Here is a 19,294-nt window from a genome sequence, read left to right as displayed (position 1 = left end):
GATTTCAAGAGAAAAGGAGGATTTTGTCAGAATGACTGTCGAGTAAAATCATCTTAGTGGCTGTTCTTATGCATTTTGTATGGATGAGAGGGAGTAATTGTATATTGAGGACACCGGAGAGGCACTGATGGCACTCCAACTGCAGGAGGTTTCTTTTTTCTTTTATTTTTTTTTTGGGGTGGGGGGAGAAGAGAAAAATCAGTCAAAAAGAAAATAATCAAAATTTTGAGTGATACACAATCCAAAGTAGAGACTTAGTGTTACCCCTCTCTCCTCCTTATTTTCAAGGCCCTTCATGACCTATCAACTCATTCAATACTGAAAGGCCTACCCTGCCTCTGATCAGGCCATGCCCACTGCCCACTTTTTACATTTTCAAATAAGCACATTCATGTTTTCTTCCATGCTTCCCTCACATTTGGAGAAGCGCCCCATAAACATCTGCAAAGCCATCCTCCTTCAAACTCTCCTTTACCACAAGGCCTATTAAAAAAAGTAACAGCTAGGCTGCTGCTATGCAGAAACCACTGCCTATCATGCTGACCAATACTGTCTTATTGTTTTCTTGTACTCCCCATCTCTGTGTGTATCCATCTGTTGTCTGGTCTTATACTTCAATTGTAAGGTCCTTAGGGCAGGGACAGTCTTTGTTCTGTGTTCGTACAGCACCTGGTACAATGGGGTCCTAGTCCATGGCAGAGGTTCTTAGGCTGTATAGATAATGAAAGCAGACTTTAGAGAAATCTTTCTGGAGAGCTGTGAAATTTTGTGCACCACTCTCCAAGGTGAATGAGTAGCACTGCTCACAATGGAGCAGTGAAAGAGTATACGGGGAGGCAGAGGAGAATACGGTAGAACAGAACAGTCCAAGAGATTTAATAAAACTGAGCAGCAGGAATCATTCCTTCACCCTTGTTTGCACATGAATGCATATACCACTACGAGATCACGGATTTATATTTCTTACCATGACTGACTGTGTGAAGAAAATCTGTTACTAAAAATAAGATTACTATATAAACTTCTACAATTCAAGTTTTGCAATGGGAAGAGCTATTGATTTATATTAAGATTGACTGGAAAATAAAATCACAACACGTTATTTTATTCTCCTGCTAGAAAGAATGTTTGGCATACGTAATTAAAAACTTTTCATACAAGTGGACTCAAAATTGTTTTCCGATATGAAGGTATATAGTATTTGGGGCTTACTCCTTCTCCTATTGAAATCAATGGCAAAATTATCATAGAAGCAAGCTCAGGCTCCCAAGGAAGGTTAAACTCTAGTACAGTGTTACTCAGACTAAGGCTTGCGAGCCACAATTGTCTCTTTAATGCGTCTCTTGTGGCTCTTTGCAGCACATATTAAAACACTGATTTAATTATTAACCAGTTCGGAAGCTTTTATTATGTTATTAACCAACTGTCATTGATAAAATAATAATAATAATACTTAATCAGTCACACACACACACACTCATATATACACACACACACACTCTTCTGAGTGACGCTGGGTCCTGAACCACTGAGGTCTGAGTATCACTGCTCTAGTGTATGAACACTAACCACTGAACATTAGTACACTAATGCTAGTCTTTTGTGAACTGCACTACCTCATCCCATGCATAGACAGCATAAGAAAATAACTGGTGTAATCTTTTGAAGTCATTTATTTAGCATTCCATTCAAAGTAAACTGTTAACAGATTAAAGACAGGGGACTGAATGTTTTAGGTATTCAGTCAAGAGGTTAGAAGCCTGTCACCTCCAGATTGTCAGTTTGAATCCAGCCCAATTCAGACGAGATCTAAAGTTACTATCCGATATCTGTTTGATAGACATCTTACGTGAAATTAATTTAGTTTGTACATGACACCATATAAACTAGGCACCGAATTACTGGTCTCAGTCCCGTTCATAGTAGATAGTTATCCATACTATAAAGCCCCATCAATTCAGCTGGCACTTAGTCAGCAGACTCCAGAGATTGGTCAGTGACTGAATGGACCGCTATTCAAGGTTAATCTACACTAACAGGAAGCAGATTGAGAAATCTGGCTTTGTTGCCACCAAGCTATACCTTTACTATGGATAAGTGTCTCCAAGGTGGGGAATCAGTTATCTAAAGAATACACTAGAGGGCACTGGAAGAACATTTTATTTCTCATTCAGAAACATTACTTCATATATGACTAATTGTAACCACCCAGAATTTCTACTATTATTCTACTTGTGGGGAAAATAAAATAAATAAATAAATAATAAAAATCTTTACTCTGTAGGAAACACTAAGGAAAACTTGAATGGAAAATTTTCTGTAAGTTTAAATTTCAAACATCAATTTGAAGTATTATATAAGTGTAAAGACTGAATGTAGTCTGGATTTAAAATATGAAAGTTGTGATATATTTACAACCTTTTCAACACTGTTTACCAGTTCAGACACAAGGACTCAACCTGAAGTCTGTATGTTAAATGAAAATAACTGATGACACAAAATATCTACCTGGCACTTTCATACTGTTTCACAGTCATTAACGTATCTTCAATTGTTTTATTCACCAGTGTGTTCACACTGGCAATAAAAAAGTTAATAGCACCGAGAAGGGTCTCTCCATTTTTAGCTAGAAGTTTCTGAGTCTCTGCATTGTATCCAAATTCCTCCTATAACAAAGAACAAAAAAAAAAAAAAATACTGTGGTTTATAATTAAATCATGACATTTACGCAGATACTCATTAACACTGAAAAACACACACACACTTATTAGGAAATCACAGATATGATAAACCATGTTGTATGTAATTTCATCACTGCTGTTTGAGTGTGTGTATATTTAAATAGACATAAGTGATTACAATATTCTAGGCAACAAATTAAGCTGATTTCAGAGTAGCAGCCGTGTTAGTCTGCATCCACAAAAAGAAAAGGAGGACTTGTGGCACCTTAGAGACTAACAAATTTATTTGAGCATAAGCTTTCGTGAGCTACAGCTCACGTCATCGGATGCATTCAGTGGAAAATACAGTGGGGAGATTTATATACACAGAGAACAAGAAACAATGGGTGCTACCATACATACTGTAATGAGAGTGATCAGACAAGGTGAGCTATTGGGGGGGGCGGGGAGAGGAGAGAAAAAAAACCTTTTGTAGTGATAATCAAGGTGGGCCATTTCCAGCAGTTGACAAGAACGTCTGAGGAACAGCAGGGCGGGGGTGGGTGGGTGTTGAGTTTTACTTTGTGTAATGACACATCCACTCCCAGTCTTTATTCAAGTTTAACTTAATTGTATCCAGTTTGCAAATTAATTCCAATTCAGCAGTCTCTCACTGGAGTCTGTTTTTGAAGTTTTTTTTGTTGAAGAACTGCCACCTTTAGGTCTGCAATCGAGTGACCAAAGAGACTGAAGTGTTCTCTGACTGGTGTTTGAATGTTATAATTCTTCACGTCTGATTTGTGTCCATTTTTTCTTTTACGTAGAGACTGTCCAGTTTGGCCAATCTACATGGCAGAGGGGCATTGCTGGCACATGATGGCATCTATCACATTGGTAGATGCGCAGGTGAATGAGCCTCTGATAGTGTGGCTTATGTGATTAGGTCCTATGATGGTGCCCCCTGAATAGATATGTGGACACAGTTGGCAACGGGCTTTGTTGCAAGGATAGGTTCCTGGTTTAGTGGTTCTGTTGTGTAGTGTGTGGTTGCTGGTGAGTATTTGCTTCAGGTTGGGGAGCTGTCTGTAAGCAAGGACTGGCCTGTCTCCCAAGATCTGTGAGAGTGATGGGTCGTCCTTCAGGATAGGTTGTAGATCCTTGATGATGCGTTGGAGAGGTTTTAGTTGGGGGCTGAAGGTGATGGCCAACAGTGTTCTCTTACTTTCTTTGTTGGGCCTGTCCTGTAGTAGGTAACTTCTGGGTACTCTTCTGGCTCTGTCAATCTGTTTCTTCACTTCAGCAGGTGGGTACTGTAGTTGTAAGAATGCTTGACAGAGATCTTGTAGGGGTTTGTCTCTGTCTGAGGGGTTGGAGCAAATGTGGTTGTATCGTAGAGCTTGGCTGTAGACAATGGATCGTGTGGTGTGGTCTGGATGAAAGCTGGAGGCATGTTGGTAGGCAGAGCGGTCAGTAGGTTTCCGGTATAGGGTGGTGTTTATGTGATCACTGCTTATTAGCACTGTATTGTCCAGGAAGTGGATCTTTTGTGTGGACTGGTCAAGGCTGAGGTTGATGGTGGGATAGAAATTGTTGAAATCATGGTGGAATTCCTCAAGGGCTTCTTTTCCATGGGTCCAGATGATGAAGATGTCATCAGTATAGCGCAAGTAGAGTAGGGGCATTAGGGGACGAGAGCTGAGGAAGCGTTGTTCTAAGTCAGCCATAAAAATGTTGGCATACTGTGGGGCCATGCGGGTACCCATAGCAGTGCCGCTGATTTGAAGGTATACATTGTCCCCAAATGTGAAATAGTTATGGGTGAGGACAAAGTCACAAAGTTCAGCCACCAGGTTTGCTGTGACATTATCGGGGCTACTGTTCCTGATGGCTTGTAGTCAGTCTTTGTGTGGAACGTTGGCGTAGAGGGCTTCTACACCCACAGTGGCTAGGATGCTTTTTTCAGGAAGATCACCAATGGACTGTAGTTTCCTCAGGAAGTCAGTGGTGTCTCGAAGATAGCTGTGAGTGCTGGTAGCATAGGGCCTGAGAAAGGAGTCTACATAGCCAGACAATCCTGCTGCCAGGATGCCAATGCCTGAGATGATGGAGCATCCAGGATTTCCAGGTTTATGGATCTTGGGTAGCAGATAGAATACCCCTGGTCAGGGTTCTAGGGGTGTGTCTGCATCTGTTCCTGTGCTTTTTCAGGGAGTTTCTTGAGCAAATGGTGTAGTTTCTTTTGGTAACCCTCAGTGGGATCTGAGTGTAATAGCTTGTAGAAAGTGGTGTTGGAGAGCTGCCTAGCAGCCTCTTGTTCATATTCCAACCTATTCATGACGACGACAGCACCTCCTTTGTCAGCCTTTTTGATTATGTCGTCAGAGTTGTTTCTGAGGCTGTGGATGGCATTGTGTTCTGCATGGCTGAGGTTACGGGGCAAGTGATAGTGCTTTTCCACAATTTCAGCCCGTGCACGTCGGCAGAAGCACTCTATGTAGAAGTCCAGTCTGTTGTTTCGACCTTTGTTTGGACCTGGAGTCCACCCAGAATCCTCCTTTTTGTAGTCTTGGTAAGCTGAGAGAGTCAGAACTATCCCTCTGTTTTAGACCTTTACAAGCAACTGTTTAAGTTTCTCCCATGAAACCCCACCGATTTCCGTAGACTCGGTCCCAACAGAATGGATGGCACTTATTCTTGATACCAGTTCTATTGTGAAGACAGTATGGATCTTGGCTAACCAGAAAAAAAAAATTACCCTTTTTACCACTTCAAAGAACACTGCCAAAAATCTTCAGATCATCATTTTGTAACTATTTAGGATTAGTCTAAATTCAGGGTCTCCCTTAAAGGCAACTGTAACATCATGAATTATACCAGCAAAATAGGAGTAGTTAACTAAATTCACAGGGGATAAACAGTATTAATTAATGAACAAGGGTTATTATATCCTGGAACACCATGATCTGACATTTATTTTAATATGTTTTAAGTGACTGAGACAGCAGAATGTACTTCATAATGGGTGGTGAGAAAAAGGAATAATACAGATTAGCTACAAATGTTCATGGGGCATGATTAACAGCTCAGTGGTTTGAACATTGGCCTGCTAAACCCAGGGTTGTGAGTTCAATCCTCGAGGGAGGCATTTAGGGATCTGGGGCAAAAATTGGGGATTGGTCCTGCTTTGAGCAGGGGGTTGGACTAGATGACCTCCTGAGGTCCCTTCCAACCCTGATATTCTAGGATTAAGATGGAAGTTATTGCCAAAGAGAACTGCAATCAAGTTTAGGTATGATAAAAGGCAAGGACCAATTTATCAATAGCAAAAGATTTCAAAGTCAGATTGCAATGATTATTTTTCTAATGCACGGCTCCCACACACCAGACTCATTGATGTATTTTTGTTTTACATTTGGCATCTTCATATTCTGCATAACCTGAGCTTTCATTTACCAAAGTAAATTTCTAGCTGTCATGGTTGTAAAGATGTGAACCTAGTGTAACCAACTGATAGTGTAAATACTACAGTGTAAACGCTAACGCCAAATTAGGACTCTTAAAACGTTAACATTAACTGTTTCACATCCGATAATTTTAATGGATGGGAGTAGGGAGTGAAGCCTAGAGGAAAGAAGATGCAGAGGAAACAATACAAAAAGAAACAGCTAAGAGGGAGAGAAACAGAGACAAAGATTGGGAAGAAAAGGAACCTAAAATATGGTAGTGAAGCTAAAAGGGGTCATATTATTCTGTTTCGCATATAATAAAGCACTGAATAAATAAAAATTTAGTTATTACACAAGGGCCATATTTTACCCATGTCCTTTGTGGGTACCTCCTATAAACATCAATGGGAAAGCCTCTCTGGATTGAGGATAGTCATATTTATACCCTGACAGATTATAATTAAAAATGGAATTCAGCTCTCTCAGCATAACCAGTGTGACACCTTGTTCAAAATAAATAGGCCTTGAAACCAGGGAATAAATATAGGAGAAATCCTTGAATCCAAAGGATAAACACAGTAGAGAGCTCAAGATGAAAGCTACCACCCACTGATTTTATAAAAGGGGGAACTCAGTTTATTAGAGCAATGTCACGTCAAAATTTTGATTTTTCACCAAGTAGCAACTGTTTTGCAGCTCAAATGTGGATGTCCGATTATCAACTGTGAATGTTAACATTCCAGCTTTTTAGACTTGTTTTGCTCAAGTCTTAAAAAGTGTTTTCCAAACAGGTAGGTCCAGTGATAAAAAGAACCCCAGCTTAATCAGGCAGCACTACAGTGAAGTTCAATTAAAACCAGGGTAAGTAAGAGTACTTTTGTTACATTAGTGGAAACCTTTATTTGATTTTTATTAACAGAATCCTCTTCAACAATCTACAGAACAAGAAATGAGTGGCTGAAAGCAAAGAAGAATTCCAAGACTCATACAAGACTCTGGTGGAACCTGAAGAAATGTTGTTTCAGTTGCTACAGTTACAAGCCATGAGGGGAAGAACACACATTAATAAGAGTACTGTGTCAGCATCAGAATTAGTACAAGTTTCAGAAGTCATGTCCAACTCCAGTGCACAGTGCACTGTGTTCATTTTAAGTTTATTACAAACCGCATGCCCCATTCTTGCATCAACAGTAAATAGATTGATAACATTTACTGTATCTTTTTAGCAGGACAATTTATAGTTTCTCTCAGTTGCTGAAAATGCCAATCACCAATTTCCATTTGCCAAAAAGCATATATAAAGTTTAGCCCTGTGAAAAATTGATAGTCTGGAGTCTGACAAGTAGCAAACAGCTGAAATTATTCAGTGTACACATTAACAAAAAGAAATTAGGTGGGAATATAGAGATAATGAAAAAGGGGAAGGAGGTAAGAGTGAAGTTATTTCTGAGCTTTACAGCCCCTGAAGATAATTTGTGAAGTTTACAATAACCACATTTTTGGGAACCATCAGGTACGAGGATACTGTACCCATCAGATAGATTGTGACTCTGTATTCAAGGCTGGGTGGCCCGAGGGAACTGCTATAGATATGGGAAGTAGGATTGCTTCCCTCCTCCCAGTTCTGTTCATACTCCGGTTTCTCTTCAGATCGTATGGATCTTTTGCCTTTTACTAAAGATTTCTGTGAAGAGGAATATTTATGATTTTCTACCCAGATCAGTTCATTTTTTTTGTATATGATACCTGGCTTCCCCTTCTTACAAGATGTAGAATTGTACAGTCAGTTACAGCAATATTGCCTGAATAATATATGATACAACTCTGAACTGAAGAATTATCCCAACCCTCGATGTAATATTTCTAAGTGATCACCTCTAACTTTCTTGCTCAGAGAGTCTAAATACTGTAAAATTATACTATACAGGTTGCAAGGCCCTGATCAAAATGGTGCTCCATGAAACAACTGAACTCAACATTTTAATCCACTAAAGAAAAAATGATTAATCCACATTGTTACCTCACCTCTTTTGCATGACCTCCCACTCTATTCCCAAACATATACACCACAGGCTTGTATTTTACAGGAAATGATGATCTAGAACAATTTTAATGACATTTCGTTAGTGACAAATGAGTAGTAAAATTGTTTACTATACAGAGTAAACTTGTATGTTAGTAGTCTTTAAGTTCAAACTCCAATTAAAGCCAGACATTAAAAACTACTGGATGACTTTACTGTAATTTCAATGATTTCCTTCAGAGTCTCAAATGCTGTTACATAGCAGCTACCTTCCTAAACACTGAAGAGTATCTACTGTGCAACATGCATAATCCAGTGAAGTTCATCCTGAAATGTATTTTATTTTCTAATACTATTAAAGTCTTACATGGAGTTCCAATGATTTCAAACTCAGGTCTGCAAATGCATCTCCAAGTTGCCTTTGAGTATTCACCATCTGGTAGAGTTGCGTGGACAAAGTCTGTGCCAGTCTTAAGATATTTTCATACTTTTTTTTGTTATCTCTTAGTATGTCTATTTGGGCTTCCAGTTCTAGGTCTACCGTTCTTGAGCCTCGGCCCAGCTTTTCAGAGATGATCTGACGAGTACACTGCAAATTCATAACAAATAGTTTAAAATTATTATAAAAGCAAAAAAAATTTCTATATTCAAGAGAGTACAGCACACACCATTTCTTGGCTTCAAGGAGTACATAATTATAAGCAATTCTTTCATAATCACCACTCCCAATTTAAGTTTGCGCAACAAACTGAAGAAAAATGTCGAGCTCTTTAGAAGTTTTTCAGGACTCAGCAAGAACATTTGTTGGACAAGTCTCAACTCCTACTAACTTAAATATTTGTATTAACAAATCAAGAGCAGAACTAATTACAATTCTCAAATGAGAGATTTCAGATCTTCATTTTTTAGATTTGGTGAATCTCGTTAAGTAAAAGCGATTATTATTTAGTTCAATACATTCAAGTCATTTATTAATTAAAGACCGCATAAACCAGAATGTTACTGATTCTAAATAACTATTATAATATTCATTCCATCTTCATCTACCCAACCATCCAATACCACAGGCATTACCCACCTAATTCCAAAGTTAGGCCTAATGGATACAGAGCATCTGCAAATGTAATTTTCTATATTTCAAGTTTAGAATCTTACTATTTCAGGAAACACAATTGCTTCTTCCCATACTGTGGAGGCATTTTTAAGAAACTGGAAACTTTTGCTGAGGAATGTATAGGAAGATAGTCTTAAGACTATCTTGGTTAGTCTCTAAGGTGCCACAAGTCCTCCTTTTCTTTTTGCGAATACAGACTAACACGGCTGTTACTCTGAAACCAGTCTTAAGACTGAATTTGTGTTTGTCTGATCATACAAAAGAGTGTGTTGATTATCTTAAACTTTACGATTTAAAAAGTAAAGTTTACTATACCCTGCCACAGGAGTAAACTCCTAAATTGACTTGCAATTCATTGGTGTAGTGAGCAGCATATTCAGCATTTAGAAATATAAGATACTTATGTGTAAAACTACAAGCTTTAAAGAGGAAGGGAATCTGTGGCCCAAAAGAGAAGCGGACAGAGGTTGAGATAGAATGCAGTTACACAAGTGGAAGAATGACCTTGCGTGAAGAGAGTCCTGATGGAACTGAGATGATAAAGGTCACAACTGCAGTGTTGGGAGGGTGGGACCTGATTACAACAGTTTAGTCTTACAGTGTAAATGAAACCAAACCCTGTTTCCAAAACGTGTTACAGTACTGGACTTTGCAGGGCTATAGCAGGATTTGGAAACGTGGCTTGATCCATTCTATACTTCAAGATCAGTATTTTGACAGTGTCCCCCAATCTCAGACTCTCTCTGAAAGACGGATATACTCAGGAGTTCCCTTTTTTGTATATTTTGGAATACCTTTGTTGTGCCAATAAAACATTTTAAAATTGAATTGACAATGTAGAGGACACCCAAGAATGTAAAACTACAGCAAGATAGTGGGAGAGCTGGCAAGTACAAGACAAGACCAGTGGGGTAAAGGTGGAGTCAGTCCACAGCATGTTATTAAAAAATGACCAACCAGGCACGTAACTTTCAGCTGGAATCAGAGATACAAAGGTAAGAGAATGAAGGCAAAACAGTACCATTTCTGAGAAAGCACAGAGAAACAGTGCACGTTGAGGAGTATGGCGTTACCACAAAAAGTCCCTAAAAGGAATTGAGATAGAAAGTGATTAGAGTATGAGTAAGTGTTGCATTAGAAGCATAGTATAGGTAAGCATAACTTCTGGCTATTTTCTAGAGATGGTGATATGCAAACTTACAAAGAAGGGACAAGTAAGAGGAAACCTGAGCAAGGGATGACAAAATGTTTGGGAGCAAGAGGTAAGGAGACATGTCAAGACATGACAAAATGATTTTTATTTTAAATCGAAGAGGACTTTGAAGCATTCAGCTTCAGAAACACAGTGTAGGGGAAAAAACAAACCTAAGAATCAACATTCACAAATGGGTGAGAAAAGGAATTAAAAAAAAAAAAAAAAAAAAAAAAAAAAAGACAGGCATGCATGCAAAATGCAAACAGTGCAACAAAGAAATGCAAGGCCTGGTTGCCCAAATGAAACATCATAAGAAGTGTTCCTTCTCAGGAGGAAGTTGCGTTGAAGATGATGAAGGGAACATGTCTGAACATGTAGGATCTTCAGGTTGGTAAACTTTTTTCTTTCACACGTCTTTCTTAAGGACTGCCTGTCTTCCTCCTGGACTATTCTTGAATTCTCATGTTTGAGCAAAAAATATAGTTGTTACTCTATGGTACTATCATTTTAGATGCAGTTGTGATAAAAAATAAATAGCTGAAATAGGCAGATCTTCCTTTTACAATTTCACCTTTAAAAGTAGTACTGAGTGTCAGGGAATGCAATGAGTAATACTAAATGAGCAGTGGTAATAATAATTAAATAACTGCATTGACTTATTTTGTTTAGGAGAATCCATCCTCAACATACAGGATTCTGAAAACTATCCACCTTCAAGATCACCATCATTTTCTATAGTTTCAGAGTTATCTGCCAATGATAATGTTTCAGTCACATCATGTATGTCACATAGCCACAGTATATCCCCTGTAGCAAAAAGGGGGGAAAAAATCTCCATCATCCAGAAACAACCACAGGTGTTTGTGAAAGAACCAGCAGATTACAAAAAGAGGTAATTGATGAAAAAATTGCCTGGCTTGTTTATGCAGCCGACTCTCCTTTCCGTACGATTGAGAACCCACACTTCATTAACATGGTTCAGTCATTAAGACCAGGATACAGAACAGAGCAGATGCCGCAGGCAAATTGCTGGATAAAGTGTATGAAAGAGAAACTGAACAGTGTGCAAAAGGTCAAGAGGGTGAAATTGCTAACCTGAGTCTTGATGGGCGGAGCAATAGCCACAATGATCCTGTTGTGTATGCTTCTGTGACAACAGAAGAAGGGAATGTCTTCCTTACAGAAACAATTGATACATCAGGAAATGCACACTCAGCAGAATACAAGTAGCAGCACATTGTGAAAAAAAAAAAAAAATCAAATGTCTAGTATACAACTTGGTCACAGACAATGCTGCAAATGTATCCAAGATAGGAAGAAATTATTTAGAAGACAGTCTCAAGCTAATAACATACAGTTGCAGTGCTCATTTGATGCACCTCCTAGCCAAAGACTTCACTGTTCCAGAAATAAAGGCTAATGTTGTTGAAATTGAAAAATACTTCCGTAACCACCACTTTGAAGCAGTTACTCTGAAAAAAGTGGGAGGAACCAAGCTAACTCCCCTAGACATGCGGTGGAACTCAGCAGTGGACTGTTCTGAGCACTAGATCAAGGACTGGCCTTATCTGATGACAGTTTGTGAACAAAATTGTGAAAAAAAAGATGGCACTGTCACAGCCAAAGTTCTCAACACTGGGCTTAAGAGAAATGTTGAACACATGCTGAGTACCTTGAAGCCTATTTCTGTAACCTTGAACAAAATGCAGGGAAATAGCTGTTTTACTGCTGATGCTGTTGAAATTTGGAAGGAACTGAGTGAGATCTTAAAAAGAGAAATATGCAATGACAGAGTTAAATTACAAGCATTAAAAAAACGAATGGGACAAGCACTAGTTAACAAATGGGACAGCTCATTTTCTTGCCAATATTCTCAATACTTGGTACCAGGGTCAAACTTTAACTGCTGAAGAAGAGGAGTTGGCTATGACATGGACATCTAGCAATCATCCCTCCATAATGCCAACTATAATAAACTTCAGAGCTAAGGGTGAACCAAGAAATCTATGTTTGCTGATGATGTTTTAAAGAAAGTTACACCAGTGAACTGGTGGAAGTCACTTATGCACTTGGATTCAGAGATCGTTGAAGTGATAATCTCACTTTTAAACAGCAGTAGTTTCTTCTGCTGGTGTAGAAAGAATATTTTCTTCCTTTGGACTAATTCATTCCAAATTGAGAAATCGTTTGGGACCTGAAAAAGCAGGAAAGCTTGTTTTTCTTTTCCAGATTATGCACAAACAGGAAAATGAAGGTGCAGAAGCCAATATTTTAAGTTTCTCATGTTGACCTGGCTGACAGTCTATTTAAATTTTTTGTTTTTTAAAAAAATATTTCATGTAACCATTTTAGTTAAAAACAATTTTAACAAAAACAAACCTGATTTTAAAAAACTTGAATGTTTAAATTAAAGAATGCATGTGCTTGTTTTGTTAAAATATTATAGGTTCACTGTTGAAGAAAAAAATCCAGAAGACATAACGTTGTTTTAGTTAAATAAAAATTTAAATATCTGTCTGGTGATGTTCTCTTCCTAATACAACATGGCAAGAAAATCCTCTAAATATTAAAAGATTATCCTTTTGAATTAGAGATAGTTCACCTCCCAAAGACTTCATAAATATCTGCTTCAATTACCTTTGGTAAATGAAATAACCAAACAATCATTCATTTTCTGATATAGCTGAAAAACTAATCTGAAAAGTTTTCAAAAGAAATCACTTTTAAAATGTATAGTGTGTACCTTCTAAAAATGAAACCTACATCTATCTCTGAGTTGTGAAGAATATGTATTAAGGTTATAACAACCAACAAAAATGCACTTTTATGTAGAAATCCATGATTAAATCGAGTCTTCCTGACTAGTGATTTAAATCAAGTCCACACAGGCAGAATCACACATGTTATATCTTCTGAGGCCAGGGCAAGATTCTGTAACATAGCCTGTTTTGAAATTGTCTACACATGCAAAATTATGCTCTACTGTGCTACCACGGCACTATCAGTTTGTGAAAGGATACCCTGACATGAAAAAGCTGACTATGTAAATTGCCTCCTCCCTGTTCGTGCCACTGTTTCTCTGGGTACCAGCATTTGGACTTGATACAAGTCTCCCATGTAAAGAGGACATTGTGATAACTAATGCTATATCTACACTACAGCCTAAGTTGGAATAACTTATGGCACTCAGGGGTGTGAAAAAACCAGCTCCCTGAGCTACATAAAAGTTATACCAACATATGTGTTCATGTGCATAACGCTATGTTGGTGGGAGAAGCTCTCTCCCATCGGCACAGAGTGTCTTCACCAGACGAGCTGCAGCTGCACAGCTATATTGGTACAGGTGCAGCACTGTATGTATAGACATAGCTTAACATGTTGGGGAATTCTTGATTCTTGACCAATCTGTTCAAAGGACAGAGTTGACGGCACTGACTGATAGAAAAGAGTGAATCTTCTCTTGATCTCTTATCTGTAGATCCTCCCTAAGGTCTTGTCTACATCCATACAGGAAGGGGAATAAGTACTTTTATACCAGACATACTTTTATACATCCACACTCAAAATTGTACGGATATCAGGATAGACTGACTTAAATCGAAGTGATTTAAATCACCAGCTTTAATACTGATTCAAATCAGCAAACAGGAAACCTTTATTTAAATAATCAATTTTAATCCTGTTTTGCATTTGTACTTTTTAGTTATTTTCCTAAAGAAAAGTTGCTTCTCATTAAAACATGTTGAATTGCAACTAAATATAGCTTTTTACACAATTTGGAGCGTGTTTTTGCTAACCAGGATGATACACTGTTAAACACATTTATTTAAGCAATTATATAGCTTAACTTTGATTATTCACATTCTTAATTTTACATGGTTAGAAAATGGTGAATGCTGCATTTGTTAATTACTAGATTAATTTTTTTTTTACTTGTGATTTGTGTCAAGCTGTACGTAGATGGAAATTTAAATGCAATTAAAATGCACAGAATAGTTTCATTTAATAAAACATTACATGCTATCTTAAATGTGCTGGATAAGAAAAACATTATTGAAACATTCTGCATTTAAAACTAACAGATTTAAACCAACAAAGGGTGTATTAACTTTAGCTAATGAAATGAACTAATTTGCTTAGTCACCCCATGCTTCAAGATTTTAGAACTAAGCAGATTTCTTCTTATACACAGATTGGAAGAAAACAAGCTTTCCTGCTTTTTCAACTCCCAGTTCGTTTCTTAACTTTGAATGAACTAGCCACTGAACTGAACTAGTTGAATAAAATATTCTTTCTGCACATGCAGAAGAAGCTACTGTTGTCAGAAGCTGGTTTAACACTTAAACTCTGGCTCCAGATGCTTAGCTAGTGACTTCCATCAGTTTAGTGGTATGATTATTTAAAACTTGACAAATACTTACTGCTTATTTTTTATATTTTAAATTTTAATCATCATAAGTTTATGCCTTAACATAAGTAGTCAATTTCAAATTTTAATTTTAAATAAATATTTCTAAAAAATAAACCCAATTTAAAAAAAAATCTGATTTTAAAAATAATTGATTTTTATCCACCTTGCCTGGTATACCTCTACAATTAAAATTTCAGTCCTAATCAAAATAGTTATATCAGTACAAAAACTGCATATAAACCAGACCTAAGAACTGAGAATTTATTTCTTCTCCAGGTATAGAAAGGTAGAAGGGAGGATGGAATAGACTTAAATAAAAGGGGATTTAAAAATCACTAGTTTTAAGCTTTGTTTAAATAAAAAACAAAACACTTTCCTAAGAAAAAGTTAAAGGCATATGGGTAAAACAGAATATAGTTACCCAAAATGAAATTTGGCCAGTATGTTCACACTTGCATGAAGTTCTATCGATAAAAAGGGGGATGCTGCTGTGACTACGCCCCTTTATCATATGAATTTCAAGACTAGAGCCAGCCTATTCCAAAAGTCAATGCTTGCTGCTAACATCAAAGAAAATTGGACCACTGAACTGATGCAGACTGCCAGTCTGCTACCTAGATGCTGAGTTTAAGAAATAAACCTTAAAAGCAATATCCTCTTGCAGGTGTGGACAACACTGTTCCCATTTCAGACTAGCTGACTCCCAAATGGTTTTTCAAATTTTAAATTAAGCTCAAGTCCATCTCCTGCATCATTATATCATCATCAATGCCCTCCCCATCCTATTTATCTTGACTGTTTTATCTTGATACTCTTCTCAAAGCTGTATTCTCCTTTTCCTCCACATCTCCCGTGTCCACAAATCTTCCTTTCATCACCTATGCCACCGTGCCTGTAAATACCACTGCATCAACTCAATCTTTGCTGCAACTGTATACGTTAATTCATCTTCTGACCCTCACATATGCAACTCCCTTCTTTAAGGCCTCCCCCAGCCCCAGCTCTTCAGATTCCTGCATGTGCAGAATGCTTCCTCCCCATATCTTCTCACATGTACAAACAGACCACATCACCACAATCACTAATACTCCATCTACACTCCACTCATGTCAAGGTTCAATTCAAAACTGCCCTACTTGTTTCTAGAATGTGTTTTTCAGAACTGACCTATCCAGTTTCAGACTTCTCACCAGTCCAGGGCTGGACAGCAAATCCAAGTTTAAGGACACAGCCTGAACTGGTTACTTTAGTCCTTGTTAGAGTTTACTTTAGTTTCTATTACTAATACAGGGTCTTCCAGGTAACAGACAAGAGAATCTAGCCCTGGGTAAATCCACTTTTCACTGCTTGGGTGGGTGTCGGCTCTGCTAAACCCAATCTTCTACCGGCATTATTTCGAGCTGCTCCTCCCCTGTCCCACACCCAAGTGGAGCTTTGGCCAGGTGGAGAATCTCCCAGTATCAGAATGAATGGAGTTGCAGTGTTCAGGGTATGACCCCTACAGTAGTCGGGAGAATTGGCAGACACCATCAAGAATGCCTGGGAACGGAAAGTAAGCTAAAGGCGAAGTAGCTCAGTGGTTTGAGCATTGGCCTGTTAAACCCAGGGTTGAGAGTTCAATCCTTGAGGGGGCCATTTAGGGATCTGGTGTAAAAATTGGGGATTGGTCCTGCTTTGAGCAGGAGGTTGGACTAGATGACCTCCTGAGGGTCCCTTCCAACCCTGATATTCTATGAGTGACAAGTTGTGTGCATATTATTTCTATGAGTGGTAATCTAGATAAATCTCTGCATTAAGCATCTTCACATAGTTGTGTATCATTTTCATGATGACTTTGTATTATGCCTCTTCATATAACCTCTATTTTCATAGAACTTTGTATCAAGTCCTTGGATACAGGAACTTTGTATCAAACCCTTATATAGAAACTTTGTATTGAGCCGCGGTATAATGTTATAGCCCCTAAGGTAGAAGAAAAATGTCTTTTCGCTAGGAGTAGAAAAAGACACCCCCCCCCCTTTAAATCAATTGCCCGGTTGAATGAATGAGGTGTGAGTGAATAAGGAGTAGAAGGCAAGCACCTCCAGGCAGCTGCAACAGTTGGAGAGGGGATGGAAACCAGACCCAAGAACAATAAAACTTGTCAAGTGGGCTCATAAAAGAAGATCAGACATATTGACGGCCTTGGGAGTTAGAAGTGAGCACCTTCTTTTGAAAACACCCTCTTTGAAAATAAACGTGGCAACATTAAGACAACACCCAGAAGGAAGCGCCACAAAGGACCAGCTGACACAGACACAGATTTTGTATCTGGTACAGATTTGCATGAGAGGGAAGCTGCTATAAAATGTGAGTTGTCTTGCAGAGGACCCTGGGTCTCGTCTTAACATCGGAGCATTGATCCGGATCGACAGAAGCCTGGTTCCACCCCTCCCCCATGTAACTCACCTGGCCAGTGAAGTTAAGGGGAGCAACTAGTTGGTAACCACAACAAGACGGAGTGTGCTTGTGTGTGTATGTATGTGAGTGCATGAGTGTAATTAATATAGATATAATATATCTATCTCATACGCATATGATGCAGTGTTGATTGATACATGTATTACCAATAAATGTGGTGCTTTGCTTTATCCTCCCTGAAAAGATCCTGTGCAGTACTTTAAGTACAACAGTAATAAGAATAATCAACATGGACACTGAAGTCCCAAGGGACGGTAAAGCTAGAAGAGCTCAACAGTGGTAAATGGAAAAATTCTGAAGGAAGTATCATTAGATAGAGATGGCCTACAGGCTACGCAATTTCGGGCTGAATCCTGATGGAAAGTGGGAGAAAGGCTCACGGATTGTAGTAGTCCGATTTGAGAAGACTGATTTAAGAACTTATATTCAGATTACACAATAATTCATTTCAAAGCAAGAATTATTTCTAAATGGTAACTAGGTAGAGTAGCCTGGAGAAAGAAGAGGTCAGAGCCTGAAATCTATTAGATCTCTGTTAGAGGATATAAATTCCATCAAGGTGTGTAACAGTAAGGGTTTGCTAATTCATTTGACACTGAAGGTGGTTATTAGATGATGTAACTCCTGTTTTACAAATGTGTTCAGAGCTACATTGTGGGAATTACATACCTAGACAGGCAGCCACAGAACAATTCTGTGCAGTGTTAGTTGAAAGCATGCCTGCCTTGGGCCGAGGGTATAAATAGCACCCTGCCCCCCGCAATAACTGTCACCTATTTCTCCATCACCAGAAGCCTGAAAGTATGTGGGCATCTAACTAGGGGCTGCAGATTTTGGTGTGGCTATGCAGATTCCATACGATCACAGATCAGCAGTTACACAAGGTAAGTGACCTTTTCTCCTTCACATACATGCCCTCAAAGACCCACAGTGCAGGAAATTAGCCAGCAGTGACCTCCCTGAGGTGGACCAAGGAAACACACTAACCATACACAGCAAAGCACTGTCCTCCCAAATTAATAAATTATTACTGGTGCAGAACAGAAATACAGGGGTTCATAAATGTAACCACCAACCACTATAGATGCTAGACAGATTTCAAATGAGGGCATGCTATCCAAGTATGCCCTGAATTATCCCATTCTTTTGGTGGAAAAAGCCCAAAAATGTTCTAGCATAGGTACTTCAGAGACATCATACATGACTTGGATTCACAAACTAACTCATCCGGCAGCTTTAGGCAATAATGTTTAACCTTTGGATTTTAAGGCAAAAACACATCCTACTCCATGTTCCAAAAAGTTTAGTGCTGTCACACTGAGCAGTAACGAATATGGGTTTTTGTTTTGCTTTGTTCTCTGTTTTTGGAAGTTAAACATGCAGCCTGACCTCTCTGAGTTGGCTATGTGGCTTTGGAAAGAGTTTGGCAGAGAAATAATGTTTCAAATGAATATTTGAAATTTTGCCAAGGTTTTGCATGTGCCTCAGCCACCTTTTCTTTTTAGCAGGCTGATTTAAGTGAACGAGGAGTCAGTCTGCAACTTTGGGCCAAGATGATGGCCTGCAGGAAGGAGTCTTTTAGTAAGAGGTGGAACAGAAAGCAAGATCAAAGAACCTTCTATAAAAGTTTATGGAGTACCAATTCAGATCCCAAGGGTCAGGAGGCTATCTGACTGGAGGGTAGAGAGAGCTTCCAAGGACTTCTTCACAAGGGGAGGCAAAATATTAGTTCCCTCTCAAAGGAAACACGGTAGAAAGAAATAGCAGCTGGACAGACCTTTGCAACTTAGATTAAATGAAATCAGAAGTTCCTTAACAAATGGAACTGAGCAAGAAAAAAAAAAAAAAAAATGATGCAGGCCTCTGTCCTGAACAAATCTTTTGAACTAGTTATAATTAGCAGCATCACATTTGCTACTGAAAAATTTCCTCATTTGTTCTCACTCCTATCAAAGATGAAGTCAGTACACAGATCTAAGAGCACA

At 38.5% G+C, this 19,294-nt stretch overlaps 1 protein-coding gene across 7 annotated transcripts in view; it reads right to left on the bottom strand.

The window, feature by feature from the left end:
* Positions 1 to 19,294, bottom strand: part of ARFIP1 (ARF interacting protein 1) — an 89,854-nt gene that overhangs the window by 15,287 nt on the left and 55,273 nt on the right. For all 7 annotated transcript variants that reach the window (XM_084626700.1, XM_084626706.1, XM_084626702.1 and 4 more), the window contains 2 exons: positions 8,497 to 8,718; positions 2,509 to 2,666 (listed from right to left, as the gene is read on the bottom strand). In XM_084626700.1, the coding sequence (XP_084482826.1) occupies positions 2,509 to 2,666; positions 8,497 to 8,718 (380 nt within the window). The remainder of the gene's footprint in view (positions 1 to 2,508; positions 2,667 to 8,496; positions 8,719 to 19,294) is intronic.

The sequence above is a fragment of the Lepidochelys olivacea genome (genome assembly GCF_965140295.1).
Source record: "Lepidochelys olivacea isolate rLepOli2 genome assembly, chromosome: 4".
NCBI classification, from domain to species: Eukaryota; Metazoa; Chordata; order Testudines; family Cheloniidae; genus Lepidochelys; species Lepidochelys olivacea.
This window is presented reverse-complemented; position numbering and strand designations above follow the sequence as displayed.